The sequence below is a fragment of the Odontomachus brunneus genome, unplaced genomic scaffold (genome assembly GCF_010583005.1).
Source record: "Odontomachus brunneus isolate Ranch 3 - 2012 unplaced genomic scaffold, Obru_v1 Obru_scaffold_163, whole genome shotgun sequence".
In the NCBI taxonomy this organism is placed as follows: Eukaryota; Metazoa; Arthropoda; class Insecta; order Hymenoptera; family Formicidae; genus Odontomachus; species Odontomachus brunneus.
This window is the reverse complement of record NW_022639613.1, coordinates 600,596-626,029: the sequence shown is the minus strand read 5'-3', so window position 1 is coordinate 626,029 and position 25,434 is coordinate 600,596. Positions and strand designations below refer to the sequence as shown.

Below are 25,434 nucleotides of genomic sequence, written 5' to 3'. Positions count from 1 at the left end.
AGGTTTTAGCAGCTCATAGTGGATCACACCCTTCTGATCCCACCAAATACAGAGCATTACCTTTTCATCATGCATATTCGGCTTCGGCGTTGATGTTCCCGGTTGGCCGGGCTTTACATACGATTTTTTGCGTTTCGGGTTGTCGTAGTGAATCCATTTTTCGTCCCCGGTAATGATTCGATGCAGAAAAGACTTCTTTTTGTACCGTTCAAGCAACATTTCGGACATGCAAAATCGTCGTTCGATATCTCTCGGTTTCAATTCGTACGGGACCCAATTTCCATGCTTTTGGATGTATCCCGCGGCTTTGAGTCGTTTCGAAATAGCCTGTTGAGTAACTTTCAATGTTCTTGCGAGCTCTTTTTGCGTTTGACACGAATCTTGATCGAGTAATGTTTCTAATTCTTCATCTTCAAACTTTTTCGGTTGACCCGAACGCTCTTTGTCTTCAACACTAAAATCACCACTTTGAAATCGTCGAAACCATTCTCTGCAAGATTTATCCGACGGTGCAGAATCACCATAAACTTCCACAAGCATTCGATGCGCTTCAGCTGCACTTTTCTTCCAATTGAAACAGAAAATCAAAACTTTCCGCAAATGGTGCTTATTTGGAACGAAACTCGACATTTTCAACGTAGTAAAAATTAAACTTGTTGTGCAAAACTCAAAGGCTTGTAAACAATATTTGGTTGACAGATGTTGACACTTCATGATACAGCAAAAATTAACTGTCGCCGTCAACCATTTATAGCACCTAGAGCCATCTTTTGAAAACGGACCAAACTAAGTTGTACACCCAATACATAAATCAGGAAAAATCAAACAAATGCGGACGTGTTGAGTAAGAATCCACCACTAATAATATTAAATATAAATACAGAAACTTTGGAGGAAGAATAGACACCCAGCGGAGAAGTGGATAAGGAAGACACAAAAAATAATATCCGAAAATATTCAGAAGAAGAGAAGAAACAGATACTTTATGAATATCATGACACGCCATTGGGAGACTACCAAAGAATCCAAAGGACTTTAAAGAGATAATTAAATCATAGCACGGTCGCCACATTTAAACGTATTAGGTTTTTTTGTATAGGGTCATATAAAAATCTAATTGAGCATTGACGCAATAGTAGAGAAAATGAGGAATGTGAAGCTATTGTTGCGGCCTTCGGTACTATTACGCCGGAAATGGCGCATCATGCAACGCGCAATATTGTTCGAAGAGCCGAACTCTGCATACAGCAGAGAGGACGACACTTCGAGCAATTTTTGCATTAAATAATGAAAGTGGATTAGGCCTACTGGGGATATCACTATAAAAAAAAACGCACCGTGCTATCTACCGCTAGGTGGTGAGGAAATAATAGCGCTTTATTATTTTTTTCCTACGTAAACTCGGAGAGTCACGTGAATCTGTCACGGAGGGCAATTTTTCGGCGCGCGTGCTACGTGTCGCTTGTTACTCCGCCTCGAAATCAGCTGTTTATTTATTGTTGCTAAGAGATAAGCCATTTCTTTAATACACAAAGCCTGTGCTACCGCTCCTCATACGCTGATTCGTTTATATATTTTCATTATTTACGGAGTAAATATTGAGAAAACTGCAAAATGTATAACTTTTATAAATGTATAACTTCAACTATTGGGAGTGTGAATAAGTTCTCGCCGTTTTTTGTGAAAATAAATCCTTTATTTAAAAAAAATAATAAAAAAACAAGTCAATTAAAGTATTACTCATCGCTGGAGACTACTATTTCCCATTTTTCTGGCAGCATTGGAATTCCACGTCGAAAAAACGACACTTCTTTTGCGGCTATCCACGAATCGATCCATTTTCTCGTTTCTTCATACGAAGTGAAGTGCTGCTCAGCCAGGCCGTTAGTCATCGATCGAAATAAATAGTAATCAGAAGGCGCAATGTCTGGAGAGTACGGCGGGTGGGGTAGGACTTCAAAATTACCTTATCGTGTCTTTGCTCATATTGCGGGCGTTTTTCTTTCAATGCTTGGCTCAAACGCATCAATTGTCGTCGATAGAGATCTCCTGTGATGGTTTGGTTGGGTTGGAGCAGCTCGTAATACACTATCCCCAGCTGATCCCACCAAATGCAGAGCATGAGCTTGGAACCGTGGATATTCCGCTTTGGCGTTGATCCTACTGCTTCGCCGGGCTTAACCCACGATTTTTTACGTTTGGGATTATATGTAGTATATCCACTTTTCATCACTAGTCACAATACGATGTAAGAAACCTTTCCTTTTTTGTCGTTGAAGCAGCTGTTCACACGTGACAAGACACCGTTCGACGTCTCTCGGTTTCATTTCGTATGGCACCCAAGATCCTTCCTTTTGTATCATTCCTAATGCTGTCAGACGTTTCGAAACTGTTGTTCGATCAACTCCTAATGATTTTGCAACATCGGATTGCGTCTGACATGGATCTTCAGCAAGTAATGTTTCCAATTCTTCGTCTTGAACCTTTTTTGGTGCACCACTGCGTTCTCTATCTTGGACATCAAAATCACCAATTTAAATCGGTTAAACCAATCTCTGCATGCATCTCTGCATTCTTTCCGACAGAGCATGATCACCATAGGTTTCTACAAGAATTCTGTGTGCTTCAGCTGCAGATTTCTTCTGAATAAAGTAGTGCAGTAAAATTCCCCGCAAAAACGGTTTATTTGGCACGAAATTTGACATGTTTTACGCTACAAAAAGAAAATGTTCTTTATAGGTTAATGGAAAGACACGCACTGATTTTAAACATAGGTTATAAAACTTCAATATAGATGCGTCATCATCTTGAATTATACACACAAAATTTTTATACCGCCATCTGATGGTGAAACGGCGAGAACTTATTCACACTCCCAATATATAACTTATGATTATTTTGACCTGTTTTACCTGTACACGGCGGCTGCTCAATCAGTTATCAGACACTCTATATAGAAATAACACTACCTTGGATCATTGTACGGTACAAACTGCGCACATCTTAGCCCGAAAAAAAATAAAATAAAACTGAAGGATTCACTCGCCACAAACATAGATACAACACACACGCAAACAAACAAATAAACTATATAAGAGAAGGGAACATACATACGTAAGAAGGAGGCAACTTTGTTCCATGGTACACGCAATAAGAGAAGGAAAAAGTATCACATTTACTAAACATCTTACCCACAATATACTTACAGAGCATTCATCCTGATAACAAGCATTAAAGGACAAATGAGTTGCCAACGGAGGTCCCTTATGAAATCACACATACACCTGGCGTGTATTACAATTCACAAGGTCAACTACATCAAGTAACTTCTACGTGGAAAACAGTCATCAAGATGGACATATAGACGATAAACATTCGACGTACCCAAATACAAGGAAGTCTTAACAACGCAGAAAAAATTTGTAATCAGCAAAACAAAACAAGCACTATATAGGAAATATGTGATAACTCACGTAAAATTGTACAAAAGAATCTAAATTGTATACACAACATGACAGAACAAATAGCATATACAAAACTCCGACAAATGCAAAACGAGGACTAGTGGACGGAATAGGGTCATTAGCCAAAACACTTTTCTGTGTAATGGACGCAAATGATGAAAAAGCGATAAATGAATAATTAAATTTATTAGAAAATAAACAAGAAATTCTGCAACACGCGCTAACAAACTAATTCAAAATTATTAACACAACAATAAATCATCTAGACAACCTAGGAAAAACCTGACAAAAATGAGGAAATTATATGGAATAGTATAACACAATTCTATACGGGTGAAACCGGACTGACACTAACAAGGGAAGGCTACACCCGATGACCCACCGATTTCGATGCGCTTTAGCACCGATTTGGAACCACTCAAAAGTAACTCATGTAAAAGGATTTAGGTCACTAGGATTTAGGCCTTAGTTTTCGAAAAAATCGAGGTCAAAGTCATGACGTCGATTTCAAATCTAGGGAAATCGATAAAATATTAAAAAACAATCAAGTTTTTTTTTATACATATCAGGCAAGATTTGCAGCATCGCAAAGCGTAGTCTCTGTTTTCTTTGTTGAAACGTGTGAAATTAATAATCTCCCTCTTTTTTGTCGCCACCGTTCCCCTCTGGTCTTGCGATGACGACAAAGGCGTATGATAAATATAACGGCGCAAAGCTAAAATCTAAATCTTAAAATTACTTACAACAACAAATAGTAGTCCGCACGCATATTTTTTTTATTTTAATTTTTCTTACAAGCTAAAGGAGGGGGGTAACATGAAATTGATACCTTTTCAGTAAAAAAATTTGTTTATTTAATTTTAATAATATACTTTTACAATAACCTCGCGCAATAGGAGGACGGTGGATTTGTGTATCATTCCTCATGCAATGCACTCACGGCACCTGTTCGCTTCTCCTGCGTTACGATTTGTTTTCCGCACAGAACGCAGAAGAGTGCTATTTCGGGCGAATAGGTGCTGCGATATGGTGTATTGTATGGCCAGTGTAAACAATTTTGAAACTTTCGGGGCGTTCCGTGTTGAAGCACGGTTTGCACAATTTTCGACGCCGAAACCGTTCGTCTTGAATGTAGAAGAATGTAGAAGAATGTCCGGATTTCTCCCGGAATGGTCTTCAGACAGCAGCACGAATTGAGAGTGACATACACCTCTCGATGGTCCTCCGGCAAGACTTCGTCGATAAGACCGTACTGCTCGTCCCAATTTTTGATCAGTTGTTCAGGAGTTGCCTTCATGCTCTGAACAAGAATTTACAATGCAATAAAAAATTCAATATAAATAAATGAAATAAGAAGGAAATAATATATATAAAAATTTTTTTATTAAATAAGAAGGATTACTTACTCTGGATATTTTACTGCCTTTTTGTAAACGAAGAGAGAGAGAGAGAGAGAGAGAGAGAGAGAGAGAGAGAGAGAGAGAGCCGTTTGTGATATGCTTTGTTCTTTCGTGTGTGTGTCTGCGGGAGAGTTTGCTACACGAGGTTTATATATCGTAGTATCTCAAAGATAATGCACCGTCGCATCATGCAAAATTTTGGATAAAAAATCTCGAAAAAAGGGAATCATAGCACAATCACATCGTTGCGCATCTTTCTGTTTGTCAGGTTATCGCAGTGACTTTTGGTCGCAGGGGCGAAGGAGCAGATACGCACATCTTGATGCTGATGCATCGCCGCCTCATTCAAATTTAGGATTAAAAACCCAGAAAAAGGGAAGCATCGCACATTTATGTATGGCCGCGCATTTCCTGCTTATCGCGATGACTTTTGGTCGCGGCGGCGAAGGAGCCGATGCACACATCTTGATGCTGATGCATCGCCGTCTCATACAAATTTAGGATTAAAAATCCAGAAAAAGGGAAGCATCGCACATTCATGTGTGGTCGCGCATTTCCTGCTTTTTGCGATGACTTTTGATCACGGCGGCGAAGGAGCCGATGCGCACATCTTGATGCTAATGGATCGCTTTATGCATTTTTGGATAAAAATCCAAAAGGATGCGGTCAGGGATCGCGCGGTTTGTGCGATCGTGCTTTTCCGGATTAATCCAGCTGCGGCGGCAGTGTTTTTTTTCATCGACGAAAGAGCCGATGCGCATATCGCATGTGCGTGTGCGTGTGTTACGTGTGTTCGGAAAAATCGTATAAATAAAGGCCGCCGCGTACGATTCCCCGCAGAATAATAATAAAATCGAATAAAGTTCGAGCAGAGGATGCAACGTCTGGGAAAGAACAGCGAAGAACAAGAGACCGTGTGCGAATCGGTATCGGATTGCGATGACGGTGATCTGATTGCGGTGTCTAGCGAGGTTTTCGCAACCTTATTCTATGTACATTTCTTTTTGTTTCCGTTTACAATTATGGTTAAAATCGTTTGTACTTATTCTACGTTATGCGTATAAGCTGTGTCTGCGTGCTAGCGCATGAATTGTGGGTATTATTGGTCTAGAGCGTGTTCTTGTATTTCGCTGGCTATTTTGTTCTATTATGACTGGTGGGTCTTTCTTCTTTTTTAATTTTCTTATTATGAATATTGCCAGTATAATAATTATTATTATGGTTATTCCGCTCGGTGCTGTTGTATATATTATGTTTTTATAATGTGTTAAGGAGTTCGATCTATTTTCCAAATTTTCGTATGTCTGTGTTATTTTATGACTGAGTTCCGCTAATTCCGACGAATTCTGTATTATATTACTCGGTTTCACTTGCAGTATTTCGTTTTTATTTTTAATTTCGTTTATGTATTTCTGTTCTAATGTGATATTGTATTCTGTACGTGCGCTTATATTAGCGTGCTACTTATGGTACTTTGTGCTTGTAATATGATATCTTCGACTGTTAGTCTACATTGATTTCTAATGTTTATGATTCCTGTTTTATTAATTTTTTTGTAAAATATCTTGTCGTAACATTGAATGTAAGTAGTTTGCTCGCTGCGCGTGGAATATAGCCACGCATTTTTCTGTGTTAAAGCAATTAAATATAAAGGTGTGGTTTGTTGAGATATATTTTGTATGGCAATTTTTTATACTTCTTAATGTCGTGTACATTAGAATTTCACACGGTGATTCTCTATTAATTCTGAATAGCGCGTTTCTTTGCGGGCAAGTATACTGATTTTTAAATTTTATACATTTCGTTAATTCGTTTTCGTGTAATATTATATAGGTATTTGTCTCTTGACTAATTGCGATTTTTGTGTGTGATCTCGGTTAAAGCAAAAATATTATCGTAACTATGTACAGGAAAAGGGTGTACGTGAATTATTTCGTATGTTGGATAAGTTATAAGAGGTAAGTTTAATATAGTAAAAATATTTTTGTCTCTGCGCTAATTTTGCAAAATGTTTCTATTTCTACCCAGTTTTCTTTCCTAGGTGTAAACGGAAATGTGTGTCTTTTGGTATGTGAATTGATATCTCCTGTAGCTGGGATATGATGCTGCCTATTGGTGTTAATTTTGTTGGTAAATTCCCTGATTTTGTTCTATTTGGATAGTATATTATGTCATCCTGGTCACGTACTAGGTCGTCAAGTAAAGCGTTCAGTATAGTAAAGTGTTCGTCTATTTGTTGTCTTAGTGTGAGCCCAGCTTCACCCGTATAGAGCTGTGTTATGCTATTCCATATTATTTTTTCATTAGTGTTTAATGTTTTTTCGAGATTGTCAAGGTGGTGGACTGTTGTATTAATAATTTTCAATTGGTTTGATACCGCGTGTTGTAAAGTTTCCTGTTTATTTTGTAATAGCTCTAATTGTTCGTTTATCGTCTTCTCGTCGTTTGCGTCCATTACACCAAACAGTGATTTTGCTACTGTACCTATTCCGTCTATTATTCCTCGTTTTGCGTACGTAGGGGTTTTGTATATGTTGTGTATTAGTTCCGTCATGTTTTGTATACGGTCAAGGTTTTTCTGTACTACTTCGCGTAAGTTATCGCATATTTGCCATATGATATTCGTTTTCTTTTGTTGGTTGCAAATTTTTTCCGTACTGTCAAGGTATCCTTGTATTTGGTTACGTCAAATGTCTATTGAATGTATATCCATTTTGATGACCGTTTTCCATGCTGAAGCTATTTGGTGTACTTGTCCTTGAGTATCATAATATACACCAGGTGTGTGTAGGAATTCGTTCATTTCGTATGGGGTTTCTGTTTGCAACCCATTTGTCCTGAAGCTGGTACTTCTATCAGGCTGAATGCCCTATAAGTATATTGGGTCGGGTGTTTAGATAAATTTGATATTCTTTTCCTGTTCTGATCGCGTTTCGCGTGGGATAAAATTGCCTCCTTCTTTCTTTGCTTCTAAGCTGTTTGTTTGTGTGGGGGGAACCTCTTTTAGTCTTGTTTAGTTTTAATTCTATCATTCAGGATGTTGCCTGCTCGCGTGTCGTGTCCAGTGTGCTTAGTGGTATTGTTATTTGTGTTTTTTGAGAATTTCCTTTTTCTTGATGTATCGTTTTTTGATGTGGTGCTTTCCTATTTTGTTTATTTATTTCTTCAGTGGGATTGCCCGTTTTGTTCGGGCTTCTTTTTCCTGAGGAGGTTGCGCCGGCTCATGTCATGCCGCCAGTGATCCTGTACGGGGAGGAGGCGCGTCGTCCTCCTATGGGCCATGGAGCCGGGGGTGTTGTTGCGGATGCATTGGGGCCTCTGCCCCCAGTGGGGATCTCTCGGGCCTTGGGTTCTCAAATCCGTACTTTACAGGGTCGTGGTAAAGGTGTGCCGCCTCGTAGGTAAGTTTTTTAGTTTTCTACATATATTTTTATGCGGTTCGCGTGCGTACGCAGTGTTCGTCGGCCGCGTTTTATCGTATAGTTTTTATTTCCATGATTTTGAACTATTTCGTAGGGTTCTACCCACATTGCGTCTAACTTCTTTGATCTTCCCCGTCGTATTGTTTCATCATATAATAGTACTTGGTCTCCTATGTTAAGTACAGTTTCCTTAATTGTTCGATCGTAATATTTTTTACTTTTCGCTTTTTCTTCTTTAACGTGCTCCCGGACTATTTGATTCGTTGCTCGGAGCCGTTGTTTTATTTCCTGTGCATAATCGTCGATGCTATATGTGATTTTTGGCGTTGTTAATATAGATGATGGTAGAGTTGTCTGGTACCCATATACCAGTTCAAATGGTGTATATTTCGTTGTCGTGTGCGGAGTTGTATTATATGTAAAAATCGTGTATGGGATCCATTCATCCCAGTTTGTTTGGTCGTTGTTTATATAGTGTCGGAGGTATTCCGCGAATATTCTATGCGATCTTTCTAACGCTCCATTGCTCTGTGGATGATACGCGGTAGTTTGAATTTTTTTTATTCTTAGTAATTCGCATACTGTTTTAAATACTTTACTGAGGAAGTTTGTTCCTTGATCTGTTAATACTTTTTCTGGTATCCCATATTCCAGTACTATATTTTCGGTAAATGCTCTCGCGACGGTTGTCGCCTCTTGATTAGGTATTGGTATAGCTTTACTGAATTTGTTTAAATTATCCTGGAATGTTAAGACGTACTTATTTCCTTTTGTTGTTAATGTGAGTGGTCCTACTATATGTTGAAAAGGCTGTTTTACATTTATCTTTTTCTGCCATTTCTATTTGATGATATCCAACTGCAAGGTCCAATGTAGAAAAATATTTCGCGTTTCCTAGTTGATCTAGGATGTCACCGATATTGGGTAGTGGAAAGGAATCCCCAATAGTTAGATCGTTTAATTTTCGGAAATCTACTACGATTCGTAATTTTGTTTCTCCTGACGCATCCGTTTTTTTCGGTACTACTAATAATGATGCATTCCACTGACTATTGCTGGCTCTTATTATTTTGTTATCGAGCATTTCTCGTATTTGTTTATCTACCTCTTTTTTATGCTGCTCTGGCAGGCGATATGGTCGCACGTTTACCGGCGCAGCGTCACTTCGCGTGGTAATTTGATGTTTTACGACCGCGGTATGCGTAAGGCTGTCTCCTTCGAGGAAGAATACGTCATTGTGTTCCTCGCAAACTTCGCGTATTAATTTTTTCTCTTCTCTATTTAGATGCTCCAACCTTAATTGTTGTTTCAGTATTTCTGTTCGTGTTAGCAGTTTATTATTTCGATTTGTTGTGAGTACATTTATCTCTGCGGTGTCATATTCTGGAGTATCTTTTAATATTACATAAGGTGTGGCTATTTCGACGATGTTGTCGGTAGTATTGATTACTGTTGCCGGACATGTATAATTGTCAGGTTCTACCAGGCAATTTCCAATAAAAATTCCCTGCGAAATTTCTTCAGCTGGGATTACTCCCACTCGATTTATGATCACTGCGGAGCGTATTATTACTTCACTGCGCGCGGGGAGGTTGTACGTTTGCTGTGGTATCAGCGATAGACTTTGTCCGGAAACAGTCATTGTTCTTGTTTTATAGTCAAGTTTAGCGCGGTGTTTGCGAAGGAAATCTATTCCTAAGATTCCCTCGTGTTCGATTGGGAAATCGTCCTGTACAACGAACAGTTCGAATTTTCGGCACTGGTTTCCTATGTTGACTGTGGCGATTATTTTTCCTATCGTATAGGCTTTATGTCCGGTGATACCAGTCAGTATCAGTTTTTCCGCAGTCATAGGGGTATCATCGTCTAGTGTTCGTATCTTTACGAGATTTATGGCGAATCCCATGTCAACGAGAAAAGGTATTTTCTCTTGTTTCGCCTCCTTTATCGGCAAGATTACTAGGTCAAATCCTGTGCGTTTATGTAAATTTCGTTGGATTTGGTTTACGCGCACGTGACTTTGCTCTTTTTTGTTTTTTTCCTCTTGGTCATTGTTGAATCTGACACTCCCGTTTCTGCGAGATGTCGATAGTTTATTTGTGTCTAGCGCGGTGACAATCACTGCGCACGAGGATTTACGGTAGTCACTCGCAGTGTCCCATGTCTCGGTCGGCTTCCCGTGTATGTACCAGCAGCTATCGCGAGTGTGTTCGTTTTTCTTGCATCGTGTACACCATGTGTCGGTCGCATTCACGCGAGAGGGTACTGCTGGTTTAGATAGAACGAACCGGTTGCCATTTCGGCTGCTACGGCATTCGCGTCCCTGATGCCCTAATTTTCCGCATTTTTGGCATTGTGCCATAGAATTATCTCGTTTAGTGTTCGCGAGGGAGCTTCTGTTATACCGATTTGTTTCGTAGGTCCGCGCAGGAGCTTCCTGGGTTCGTCTAATCCTTTCTTTCTCTACTGCTCCTGCTATTGCCTCGGCTAAAATCGCGGGTGCGCGGGACCGGACTATTGTTTGTAGCTTGTCGTTTAGTCCTAGTTGATAGTTGATTAGGGCTAACGATTTCAAAAAGAAATGGATGCCGAGTTTCTGCGAGGGAGAATAGAAATCCCCCTCTGTATCGGCTTCGAACAGATCCGTGGTTAATGTTTCTACACGGTTTCCGAAAGTTTGCGCATCTTCTCCAGGCTTCTGATGCAAATTATTAAAATCTCAAAGTAGTCGAGTTACCAATTTTTTTCTCATAAAGCATCTCTCTACGTCCTTTAGGACAGCAAAAGTAGAAATGTTTCGGTTTTAAACCTTAGTTAGGGCAATGCCCTTTAGTTTAGTGCAGATTACTGCTCGAATTAATGTGGTTTCGTCAGCAGGGTGAATCAGTTCGAACGCATATTTGCACGCCGTTAAAAATTCTATTAATTTATCATTTTGCGTACCATTGAATATGAGGATCTGGTTTCGCGCTTCTCTGATGCGCCGGGATCGATCCTCGTTAATCGGAGGTAACTCGTCTGTGAGATGGTCATTGTGACCTTTTCCTCGTCTGTCTGGAGGGAATCGTTCAGTTTCTATGTGTTCCTTACGTTTGGTGGGTCGTCTATAGAGAGAGTTGGTTAGTAGGGCCGCATTCGTATATATGGTATCTCGCAATTTCTCTATGCGCGCTAATAACTACTCGTTAGCAGTATTATATAGGTCAACGTCGCGTCGAATTCTACTAAGTCCTGGTTGAGGATCGTTTACGTCGCTCAACGAATCCTCCCGCAGTAGAAGCCCGCGGGGGCGAGAGATTTCCTGATCTCTTCGGTTCTCCGCTGCGTGTAGGTTTTCGTCGCGTTGCCCGGTGGCCATTCCGTCAAGTGGATCGAATACGCTACTATCGTAAGAAGTTAAGAAAAAATCTCCTCGTCGCTAATAGTACTGTGTGAGAGTAAGTATGCGCGGAGTCTTGTACGTCGGGTGTCGTCTGTAACTTGCACGTCCGGTAGTATGCTATGGTCTATCTCGCCGAAAGGGAATTCACGTTCGGCGGTTACGTGCACTGGAGATTCGCGTTTGGTTTCGCCCGAGTAGTCTAACACACGTCGCACAAGCTCTAATGTTTCACGCGCGTTATCTATAGCGTCGGCAACTGTCTCGTTGGGATTCGATAGGGGTTCGATAGTTAATCGCGCTGGTGTGATATGTAGCCACGATTGATTCGATATAGGTTGGTTAGGAGTACCGCTTTCGCTCGACATTCACGCCTTTACGTGTACGCTCGCATAAACCTAATCGCTTAAGTTACAATGGTTTCTCGACTTACAATAACGTTGTCGCGGCTCTTCTGTAGTTCATCATGTTTGGTTGAGTCGGCAAGTCGTTGCTCGTCACTCAGTGGGTCAGTGGCGTTGGGCAGGTCGCGGTCGCCGCTGATGCATTCGCCGTAGGCTCCGTTGTCGCTGACAACGAGTATCATAGGCCGTAGCTCCGACGGTCGTCTTGATTACGCTGCAGCGTCGTTTTTCACCGATTATCGCTGTCCTCTGCTGGCTCCGTTTCGTCTTGTGATCCCAGTGTGTTGTCTCGGAGGGCTCTCAATGAGGAGGGACCTTTTGAGCTTTCTCCTAGATATATTATATATATATATATATTTTTTTTTTTTTTTTTCGAGTAGACTTGTCGTCTAATGTATCTACGGAGTAGTTGTTTCCTCTCGGTCGTGTAATTTATCGCCCTTTTTTTAGATAGCCGGTAGCGTTTTTCAGTAGACGTATCTCCGACGTCCACTAGTTAACTTCGATGGTTTCTCGTTTGAATTTTTCTTTCCGTGTCACTTACACCACCTTTTTCTTATTCGTAATTCACTTTGTTCACAGGTAGCACTGGGGCCGGCGGACACCAATCCCACCGCTGCCACCAAATTTGTCGTGCCCTGTTGTTGCTGGGCGCGGACAAGAGTTCGAGATTGTTGTGCGGGCGCGGCGAGATGTGTGGCGGTGGGAAGTGAGGTAGTTTTAAAAGGAATGTAGTCACTTCTTAGATAAAGACTTTATTATAAAGGGTACTAGACGTGTTGTAATTGTTACTCCTACTTTTGTTTAGTCTTGTTGGAGGGGGTGCCTGGCGACAAGAAGATTACCATATTTGGTGATAATTCGGTGCGTTTCGACTCGAGGTCCTAAATGCGGAATATGCAAGATGGTGCTTAGCGCAGCACTTGCACATCTGCTTCCTTGTTGTAGCGCAATGGAAACGGTTCCTCATGAAGTGTTTCGACAGAGCTAATAATATTCACGATCATAACAGAACAAATCATTCATATTCAATGTCAAGAAAAAATATTTTACGAAAAAATCAACAAAACAAGAATTATAAACATTAATAGTGTAGGTTAACAATTGAAGATATTATTTTATAAGCACAAGGTATAGTAAAGAGTAATTTAATACAAACGCATATACCGGAATGCAACGTAACACTTGAGCAAGAATACATGAACACAATCAAAAATAAAAACGAAATACTACAATTGAAATCCAAAATATAGTTCAAAATCCATCAGAGTTAGCGGAACTGAGCAATAAGATATCATAATTTACTGAGCAAACATATCATAATTTATAAAATAGCTCGAACTTCTTGACAAACTATAAAAACATAATATATACTACAGCATTGAGCGGAATAACCGTAATAATAGTAATTGTAATTGTACTTTCTCTAGTAAGAAAAATAAAAAAGAGAAGAAATCCTCCAATTACAATAGAACATAATACTAAACGAAACATAAAAACGTTTCAAACCAATAATACCCACAATCCTTGCACTAGCACGCAGACATAGCCTACACGCATAATTATAAGTATTACACTATAATAATCATATTTGTAAACGGAAAAACAAAATTGTAACAAAGCGGAAAATATAAATAAAATTAAAGAATAAAATAGATATAGCATATTACCCGATTATAACGAACATTGTAAACAAGAAAAATAATGGAATATAAAGGACAGAAAACAAGCGCAACTCGGAAAAAGGCGAAAATGTCGTTAAGAACATTCCGTTTTCTTTTCCCAACGGGGAGAAGATATTATAATCGTAAGATAAAATATTATTTTATGCCCTGCCGAAACGCTTCACGAAGAACCGTTTCGACCGCGCTACAACTCGGCAACGGATGTGCAAGCGCTGCACTAAGCACCACCTTGCACATTCCGCGCCTCGACCTTTGAGCTGACACGTACCGGACTAATCCAAAATTCAGCAACTTCTTTGTTGCTAAGGTACTCCGATAAGGTCTAACAACTATTATAAAAAGATCGGAGAAGACCGCGCGGCGGAGAATTCTTCTTCCGGTCTCTCGCCGGTGAAGTTCGTGCCTGTCGCGTTTCCAGTGCTTTATTATAAGATTTTGAGAGTTTAATGAATAAGTCAATACTCGTTGTAATAAATTCAGTTTACTACAAAAGACACTCGACTACATTCTGTCTGGCCACCCACCGCCACACACACTGTTGCGCCTGCAGCACCGACTCCAAATTCTTTCTTTCGTGCCCGACGATAAGGGCACGACATGTGCGTGCAACTGAACGTAACACATTGTTGCGAGTGACATAACGTTTAGTGACAATAGTTTAGGTTTAGTTAGGTTAAGGGATCTCCCTACTTTGATGCTCTAAGAAAAAAGTAATTTTTGGGAATTTTTTAAAAGAAATCTATAAAGTATTTTAATTCCAAACTTTGTACATCGATTTAAATATATTTTAATACTTAATATTTTTTATGTAAAAATATCGAATATGTTTGAAATCATAATGGACTTATTAAAAGCGTTTAAAAAAAAGCTTGTCCATGGTGACAGTGATTCCGTCCGTTGTGTATCTGAAACAAAGAAAACAAATAGATTCTTAATTTGTATGAGTGTGGCTATGGCATGAACTAGAATGAACTAAAAATAATAAAAGGACAAAATTTTATAGAATTTCAAAAAAAGAAGTTTGAAATATTTAAAAAAATCGCTAATTTTTTGAGCCGCAAAATTCGAATCTTGAAAATTATGACTTAATTCTAGTTCATGCGAAAACAGGACATGTTCTTAACATATTAGTAAAATTTTAAGTCATTTCAATAGTTTTACAGATATCGCTATCGCCAGTTCGAAAAATGTCGTTTCGAGAAAAACGCGTTTAAATATTCAAGTACTGTTTTACAGCATATAACAAGCAATAAATCATACTTATAATCAATCAGCTATTCCAGGGCCATAAAGTATGCCTTCTTCTTTCTTGTAATATTTTTCCAAAGCTGCTCGTTCCTTTCTACGAGCTGTCCGAGCCTCCTTTGTAGCTTGCGAATGCCGTGTCTCAGCGAGTCGAATTCGACGGTTATCCCGGTTATCGACAAAATTCTTTGCATTTTGGTCAATAACAATCCCCATTGTCTCCATTACTTTTAAAATAGCATTGAAACCTTCATTAAATATTCCTGGGTAGCCAAATAAGCTGAAATTTCAACAGTTTTGGCTCCAGAATATATATGTTTCGGTGCAAAGTGTCAGAGCAGTTCGTTGAAACTCTCGTTATTGTTTTGTGTGTTCCCGCCTAAACAACGTTCTAATAATTCATTTTCAGATAAGTTGGAATAAATCGGTTTTATAACTTGTTGAACAAAAGCAGTAAGTGGAGGATCATGTACATAATTAATCAATTTGTTTCTTATTTCGGCGCGTCGCCAGGAACACCAGCTATCGGCATCAATAGGGCAATAGTTATGTTGCGGGTTTTTATCTGTTGAACATTTATGGTAGTAAGTCGCCTAAATGGCTTTTTTCATGTTATCAACTGAGTCTATATTTTGCATAATTGCCAATCCATAATATGCGTTAGATCATTAATCAATTTATCGGTCAATTTTCCAGGTCCTATACCGCCTATGTCCTTATGTTTTCTCCTTTCTGATCTTAATCCCGAACCCATTCTTTTTTTAATATGCAGAACACATTCTAATTTCTTTACTTCCACGTCCTCATATGGATTTAAATCTTAAATGTCCTTGCATGTTGCCCTTGAATGTTTTGCTGTCACCGTCTCCTACATGGCGCGAATATTTTACATCGTGATTTTTCATTGATCGGCCGAACATTTCTTTAATAGCAACAACTTCCATTTTTCCGGAAGAGCTCTCGTGATTCACTGCACAATTATCTGCATGAGTTGTTTTCCATTCTTGATCATCTAGTTTTTTCTCCCATACTTCACACTGTTTACAATAACTACTTTTTATAATTAAATCGATCACTTTAAAGCCGTATTTTCCTATAAACATTGCGACTCCGAGCAATGAAGAATATCCTCGCTTTTTCCATGTACCATAACCCGAAACTATCAAATATGTGTCTGAACTTTCGTTTTCTAAAGTCTTTTATCTTTCTTCCTTTATTGCTAAGCTAGTATATAATTCATAAACGGTTTTCGAAGCAATATGCAGATTTTCTAAGGCACTATAATAAGTTTTACTATAAAATTCTCTAGTCAAATCCATTAGACCGCAAAAAAGATTTAAACCTTTGTTTCCGATTCCTAGTAGGCGCATTACACACACAATTCTACGATTTATTTCGAATACGTGGTTAATCAAAGAGCACGAATTTATGTGTGTTATTCCGCACTCACAATTCACAACTATTTTGAAACCTAAGCCGCGTGCACTGCTTTCGCTAAATTATACATTTTTCTGACAAGTTTTGCAAATAACAAGTTGACTTAAAGCTGAAAATACTGAAAAAAACTGTACAAAATGATAGCCGTGAGTATGGTCAACGGAAACATTTATTTCGTTATTTCTCAATAATTTTTCAGATGATGTGCTGGTAAAAGTCGTCTCCTGTTCTACAGTGTAACGATTTCCTCTGAATTTTCTTTTTCTACTCACGGACAGCCTGCCTTTCGAATATTCTTTATTACTTTTTTATCCATTTTTAGTCGCAATGTTTCAATGCTGCTCAAGTTTAGTTCTCGACATGAAAGTCTAGAACGCACTAAACGATTCATCTCTTAGGAGGGATCCCCTTTCAATAGACAGGTCGAAGAACGTTAGCAGACGGTTAACTGTTTTCAAACATAACGGCTAGGACGGGTCAATGTTTACTGTCGCACGTCGACAGCGCCAAGCGCTCCGATTTTTACCTGCGCACCGCTACCTATTAAGGCTTACAGCGTTGTCAATTTTTCGAGTTCAGCTTTAAGACTTTGGAAATATATTTTTAACATGTCAAACTATAAGAAGATGCTATAAAAAAAATCGATTTTTTTGACAGGTCAAAGTAGGGAAACCCCTTAAGTTATGTTACGTCACTCGCGATAATGTGTTACGTTCAGTTGCATACGCACGCACGTACACACACACACACATACACACACACACTGCTCGCCCGCTCCGGCGGGCTTCATGTGTATGTGTACGTATGTACGGCTAGCACCTCCCTAGCTTTCAAACATATTCGATACTTTTTTATATACGGTGTCCAAAATTATACTCATTTTGTCTAAATTCTTTTGTTAATAACTTTTTAATAAACAATAAGCGCCGACTAAAACTTTTTCAAGGATATTTAGGTCCTTGACAACATATCTCAAACTCAATGTGATTGGAGCTGGGTCCCCTGTTCAAAAGTTTTACTGCGAGATTGGTTATTCGGTCAGCCATTTTAAGCACTTATTGCAAGCAGCATTGACCTATACAGGATGTTTTGTATAAGACGTCCAAAAAGAAAAAGATAAATAGAACAGATAAAAGTGAACAAATATTGTAGAGGTTGTTTTTCAAACAACCACGAAAAATTTCGAGATATTAATTAAAATAGTTGGGCAAATTAGAGCGCGCGACGCAACAGGCGGAATATGCAGCACGCCGCGACCCGCGAAGAAAATGGACGATTGCTTGCGTGCCTATCTCATAGGTCTAAAGGTGGGGACTACGTCTTAAATTTGACACTGCGTGATAGGCTCGCGAGCAATCATCCATTTTCTTTGCCAGCCGCGGCGAGTATGTCCCGCGTCGCCGCGCTCTGATCCCAACTTTAATTAAAATCTCAAAATTTTACGTAGTAATTTTCCGCGAAAATGTTGTATCACGTCAAGTTTTTGAGATATTCTAACTTAAAGGTGCAAAATATGAGGTTTTGGCCATTTTCAACGACTTATAAAATATGTAACAATTTTTTTTCAGTATCCAGCTGGATGTCACATTAAAGTGTTATTTTTACCTTTTCAAACGCATATTCGATTGCTATGACCCGACTTTTTTCGCTGAAATAGAGCAAATTGAATTTTTTATGTTTTTAACTTTTTGTGTCAGGGTTTTTTGTATGTTTTTGTAACCAATTGTTTGGACAATTTATATCCGAGGGTTTTTCGGGTTGCTGATTACGAATCTGAAGATAGATTTTCGAAATTCAAAATGGCTGATCTAATATGGCGGACCAAAATCTCAAAATTTCTTCAATTTTCACGAAAAGCAGTATCCGGGGTTTGTTTGAGTCGCTGATTACGAAAAAAGTTGAAAGGTACAAAAATTAACACTTGATGGTTTTCATGAATTTGACCTTTGGGTCAAATTGAGGAATAATTTCAAAGTTAACTTATGTTTAGAGGCAATGAAGGCAAGTTCATGAAATGATCCAGCCGGTGAAAACAAGATCGGGGTATGTTCCGGCCAATGAAAGCAAGATCATGAAATGATCCAGACGATGAAGACAAGATCGGGGCATGTTCCGGCCAATGAAGGCAAGATCATGAAATGATCCAGCTGATGAAGCCATCATCAACAACACATGTTTCATGGAAACCTAAAATGTTTTTCTATAAGACTTCTTTTTGTATGTGCTATCGTTCTCTTTAAGCAGGGTCCAGCAGTAGTCTGCGAACATGTTGGGATTCCATTTTCCCTGGTATCTCTTTTCCATTTGCTGTATATCTTGATGGAATCTCTCACCATGCTCGTCACTAAAGTCTCCTAGATATGAGGGAAAGAAATCTAAGTGCGAGTGAAAGAAATGTATGTTTCAAGACATGTGGCGACCCATTTTTTTATATGGTTTTAACATTTTAGATACAAACTGCTTATAATTTTGTGAGTGTGTTTTGTCCAAAAAGTTAACACAAACAGCTTTAAATACCACCAACGCAGCTTTTTCTGTGGCATTTAATCTCTGCTCAAAGACATTGTCCTCTATTAGTTGCTGGATTTGCGGGCCTAAAAATACCCTCCTTTATTTTGGCATCACTGATTGCTGGGAATTTTTCTTTCAAATAAAGAAAACCTGAGCTTTCTTTACACATTACTTTGACGAAGTTTTTCATTAAGCCCAACTTTATGTGTAGTGCTGGTAATATAATATTTTCTGACGGAACTAATGATTTATTCAAGATGTTTTTTACTCCTGATTCTAATTTTTCCCTCGTAGGCCAATTTTTTACTTCGTAATGTTGCACGATTATCCCACTCGCAGAGAAAACAGCAATACTTTGTATAGTCTAGCTGTAATCCAAGGATTATAGCAACGACCTTGAGATCTGCACAAATACGCTATTGATGTTATTCGTAATTAATACATGTTAAAAGAAACTTTATATTGTCGTAAGTCTCTTTCATATTAACAGCATGCCCAATCGAAATAGATGGGTAGGTGTTTCCATTAAATAAGTACAGCTTTTAGTACTAGCTTTCAACGCATGTATAAATAACCGCCATTCATGAGGTTCATGCTTCCGTCCTAATTCCTCCATCAAACTGTTGATATTATTACAGTATACAAGATTGCCAGTCATCGAGAAAAATGATTCAAAATTTGTTGCGCGCTTCCTAGCATACGTAATTTTAGTACTCTTCTGAAGTAAATGCCATTGTTGAAGCCTAGAATCTAATAATTCACTTTGTTGTTTCGATAAATTGAGATCTCAACAAAGGTCGTTAAGTTCTTCTTGATTTATAATATGTGGTTCGGAAGTAAGTAAATTAGAAGCTTCAGCGGCTGAAGGTAAAAATTCATCATTTTGTTCATTGTCAGTCTCAAGTGCAAAAGTTGAAGATGTACACTCTGAAGGCAGTTCTGGTATTGGCAAATGCGGAGTATGACCTTCAGGACGAGTGACGGAAGAGATATTAGGATATTTAATTCAATGTTTAGTTTTTGTCGAAAATCCCAGCGTATCTATTAAAGAGAAATAGCAAACGGTAGCATGGTTTGATGGTTTTTGCCATATTATAGGAACACTAAATGGCATTGATTTCTTTGTACCGTCATACCATCCTTTCAAATTTCGAGAGCAGCTACTGCAGCATGAACTAGGAATCCAAATTTTATCGAGATTTTGCACATTAAATCCAAAATATTACTGATACACCATTTGCACATGATCCGTTAACAGATACTTTTGAGACGGAAGCATGCATTCTCCACATAGGTAACAAAATGAATTAGAATTATTTTTACAAATGCGAGGCATTTTATATCAATACATATAAATTGTAATTACAGAAATAATACAAAACGAAAATACCAAACCCAATGTTTAAAATGCTGTGCTGTATATTGTGGTCAGAATATATTAGTAAAATTAATTAAGTATAAATTAATAAACTTCTAAGAAAACCAAGAAAGTTTTGTTTGTAGTAAACAAATTTATTGAGAAAAAGAAGAAACATTGAAATTGAAAAAGTCATAGGATGAATAACCGTATAAGATCAACAATCCATAAATTTATATAATACAGTTTTTTACAAAATTGTCGAAGACCGTATAATTTTTATAAGAAATCCATCTGATTTGTAAAGATTTCTAATAAATATTGTTTCGCAAATCATGAAATGAATAAGGCGTTGTACAAGTTGTCTCTTTCAGATGTGTAGATATCACGATGTGTTTTGTAGCGTACGAATTATCGAAGTTAGCAACTATTTTTTTAATCGCGTAGCGCTTTTGTCTTGTAATATATAAGAATCTTAGACTGTTTTTTAAGATTTTCAAAGGGTTGGTAGAGAGTGGTGCTGAGACGGCTTGAGCGTTCGAATCTTTCTTCACTACGCACTGTCTCGGATCATTGAAAGACAACCGCTAGCGTACACGAACTGGCTGCATTCATGTGTTAATGAAATCCCAGATCTCCCTTTTTTAGGTCGTAGATTCAAAATCCGTTATCAGCTGCAAAACCCCCGGATACTGCTTTCGTCAAAATTGAAGAAATTTTGAGATTTTGGTCCGCCATATTGGATCGGCCATTTTAAATTTTTTAAATCTATCTTCAGATTTGTAATCAGCGACCCGAAAAACCCTCGAATACAAATTGTCAAAACAATCGGTTACAAAAATATACAAAACCCTGACACAAAAAGTTAAAAAACATAAAAAATTCAATTTGCTCTATTTCAGCGAAAAAAAGTCGGATCACAGCAATCGAATATGAGTTGGAAAGGGTAGGAATAACACTTTAATGTCATCCAGCTAGATGCTGAAAAAAATTGTTACACATTTTATAAGTCGTTGAAAAACCTCATTTTTGCACCTTTAAGTTAGAATATCTCAAAAACTTGACGTGATATGATATTTTCGCGGCTAGATTCGTAATCAGCGCATCAAAATCTATCAGAAACAATTTCGTTTACTTTAATACCAAAATGGTATCGACTAATGTTATTTGTCTAGCATTTCTTGTGCTGCTACGATATGACCAATGCAGAATTGGCCAAAAATGTAACAAACAAAAACGAATATATTTCCTTATTTTATTAATTTTTTTGTGTTATAATAATTTTTGATGATTGTTTGGCTAAATGATGGCACGTGTATTGTGGTAACTAAATGCCTACATAAATATAAACAGAATGTCGTGTATCCTACTATATTTTATACATATACTTAATATTTTATACATATACTTACATATTAAAACGCTATATACAGGGTATTCCCTAAAGGTGATATCAAATATTAGGAGTATGTAGTACTCGTTGAAACAAATCAAAAACTCTTAATGAACAGTACCCCGAAAACCTTTTATTTCTGAGTTATGAAGCATTTTGTTCTGTGAAAAATATAAAATAAATTAAATGTTCAATGTGCCTTCGGCTCATGTCAATACACATTTCGGCATGTTTCGTCATTGAAGGTCAAAGAATCCAGGTTTATTTCGTATTTGTTGACAGTTTTCAAGTCTCTTAGTCAGTTCATTCACGGGCGACCGTATGTGACCACCTAATTACGCAGGAATTGTTGTACTCAACTTTGAATTGTGGACCGTGTCTAGTTTTGTGTTATCTGAAAAATGGCTAATTTTTACACAAATGACGGATATTCATTTTATATATGGCAGAGCAAAGAGCAATGCTTCAAAAGCAGCATGCTTGTATCATGCAGCTTATCCGAATCGCTCACCGGATTTAAATTTGTTGGATTATTATCTATGGGGACACTTGAAGAGCATGGTATATGTTACACCAGTTGATACAATAGATGAATTGATTCAGAGAATTGAAAACTGTTGTTAACAAATACGGAATAAACCCGGAATCTTTGAACGTGTTCGATCTTCAATGAGGAGACGTGCCGAATTGTATGTTGAAATGGACGAAGGGCACATAGAACATTTATTGTAAATTTTACTTATTTTCTATTTTTCACAGAACAAAATGCTTCATAACTCAGAAATAAAAGATTTTCGGAGTACTGTTCATTAAGAGTTTTTGGTTTGTTTTAACGAGTAATATATATCCCTAAAATTTGGTACCACTTTTTGGGAACACCCTGTATAATATTTAATGTATGTTATAAAAAAAACTGTTTACTGGGTACTGCTAAAGTCCTTAGAATAGAGAGGCCATTCGGGCCGAATTCCCTCAAAATGGCGTATGTGTAATGAGGGAAAGTGAACAGCAAAAATAAGTTTCCTTGTTGTTTCGTAGTGTTTTTGGCTAAAAAAGATATAAAAAGAGTAAGTGAGATATTTTGCATTGATATTTCACTTTATTATTGTAATAAACATAAAAGATAAAACTAACATTATATAACTCTTTAGGAATATACAATATATATTAACTATTCGCTCTCTAACTTCAAAATAATATTAACAACATTTATAACTAAATTATTATAAAAGTATTATTGAAATAAATATAACTAAAACTTAAATAAAATAAAACTTAAATAAACTTAAATGAAACTAATTACAGGGTGCCGTTTTACTGCGTACGGAAGTGTTTCAATTCATGGAAAACAGGTTATTTAATGCATCGTCTCTCAAAAAATTTGGAGCAAAAAAACAATGGATTACTAATATTCGTAGGGATGATGTCGACTTCTCCAAAATATATTTTATTTGCGAGGTAAATTTTATTGATAACACTCTTTATCTTCTTAGTTTTTCATTTATACATTAATAAACTATATTGATATACAATAGGTACATTTTCACCAAAGATGTGAAAAAAGCCACACACTTCCAACAATTTTTGAAAATAAATCAAATAAAAATATAAGATGTAGTAAAAAGAAATCCATTATTTTTGCATGAAATTGAAGACTTTATTTAGCATAATTAGAATGATCCGATTTAGGTGAAATATGCACCGTTTTGTTCAATAACTTATTGCCATTTTGAAGGTAATTCCATTATGCCTCTCTCATAGAAACTCTTGTCTCTATTGGCAAAAAACTGGGACAGTCTATTTTCACAAGCTTCTCTTGTGGCGAATTTTTTACCAGCAAAATCATTCGCCATAGACAGGAACAGGTGGTAATCACTTGGTGGCAGGTCCGAACTATAAGATGGATGCATAAGAACCTCACAACCAAGCTCCCGGAGCTTCTGGCGAGTCACTATCGATGTGTGTAGTCTGGTGTTGTCCTGGAACACAATTCCTCTCCTATTGGCCAAAGCTGGCCGCTTCTGGGCAATTGATTCCTTCATACGGTCCAATTGTTGACAGTACAGGTCCGAATTAAGAGTTTGGCCGTAGGGGAGTAGCTCATAGTGGATGATTCCATGCCAATCCCACCAAACACACAGCAAAGCCTTCCTGACCGTCAATCCTGGCTTGGCCACCGTTTGCGCCGGCTCACCGCGTTTCGACCACAACCGTTTTCGCTTTATGTTGTCGTAAGTGACCCACTTTTCACCACCAGTCACCATCCGCTGCAGAAATGGGTCGATTTTGTTGCGATTCAGCAGCGATTCGCAGATGGAAATTCGGTCCATGAGGTTTTTTTGCGTTAACTCGTGTGGCACCCATATATCGAGCTTCTTTTTGTATCCAGCCTTATTCAAGTGATTTCAAACGGTTTTTTGGGTAATGTTTAGCTCCTGGGCAATCGAAACAGTGCTTACATGACGGTCGGACTCGGCGATTTCCATTATTTTATCGACATTTTCGACAATTGGCCTTCCAAGCGTGGTGCAATTTTGACATCAAAATTACCGGATCGGAATCGACGAAACCAAAATTGCGCGTAATTGGCTGTTACAGTATCAGGACCATAAACACTATTCACATTTTCAGCCGCCTGGCTTGCGTTTTCGCCTTTATCGAAGAAAAACTGTAAAATATGGCGTATTTTCTCTTTGCTGGTGGCTATCTTTGACGCGCGCTCAAACAATACTGAGTCAAATAATTACAAAACTGTCTGAGAAGTTTTTTTAGTACGAAATCTTATCTTTCTAACGCCATCTAGCGTAAACCGATCGCACTTATACAACGCGAGATACACATTACTAAAGCCATTTATTGGAAAAGTAATGGATTTCTTTTTAATACACCTTATATAAATAGTGCCTCGTTGGATGCAAATGACATTGGTTTTGCTTGTTCATATGTAAATTTTAAATAAAATGTATGCTATATTTTTTAATAAAAAGTATATTAAAATATATTAATATATATATAATATATATATATAAAGTATATTAATATATATTTATTGTAAGTTTGCAATGAATGATAAGGTTGTTTTATTTTAGACTGAAGTTCATATTAGCAATCCAAATACTAAAATAATTTTCCTTTCCAACAATATTTCCTTTTAATTTATATATATATATATATATATATATATATATATATATATATATATATATATATATATATTCTTTAAGCGGATCTACGTTCCCGCTACATTTTGATCCGTTCCGCCATTATGAGGGAACGCAGATCTAAACCAATGAAAAGAAGTCTACGAATGGTCTCTGTATTCTAAGATCTCTAGGTATTATTCGTTATAATCGCTAATAGTATTAGCGCTTTCGAAACACTTCATGAGGAATCATTTCGATTGCGCCACAACAAGGAAGCGCATGTGCAAGTGCTGCGATAAGCACCACCTTGCACATTCCGCATTTCGGACCTCGATTTGAAACGCATTAAACCATTACCAAATTTGGTAATCTTCTTGTCGCCAGACACCTCCTTCGACAAGACTAAACAATATTATAAAAGAGCGGAGAAGACCGCCCGCGTTAGACTTAACACCTCGGTCTTTCGCCGCGACATACGCAACCGACGCGCGGTTCGCACATTACTAATAAAACTCGGGAGTAGTAATTAAACATGTTCAAGTGTAGTTACAAATAAATCTTTTATATTTAAGCTACAAGAAGTAGTTACAATTT

At 37.8% G+C, this 25,434-nt stretch overlaps 1 protein-coding gene across 9 annotated transcripts in view; it reads right to left on the bottom strand.

The window, feature by feature from the left end:
- Positions 1 to 25,434, bottom strand: part of LOC116850990 (tachykinins-like) — a 395,129-nt gene that overhangs the window by 31,234 nt on the left and 338,461 nt on the right. The window contains exon 7 of one of the 9 annotated variants that reach the window (XM_032829936.1): positions 12,426 to 14,659. The exons of 7 other annotated variants lie outside the window; for them this stretch is intronic. In XM_032829936.1, coding sequence (XP_032685827.1) covers positions 14,559 to 14,659 — 101 coding nt within the window. In that variant the 3' untranslated portion in view covers positions 12,426 to 14,558. Of the gene's footprint in view, positions 1 to 12,425; positions 14,660 to 21,959; positions 22,745 to 25,434 lie in introns of those variants that run through there. One more of the 9 variants, XM_032829935.1, reaches the window with a different exon arrangement.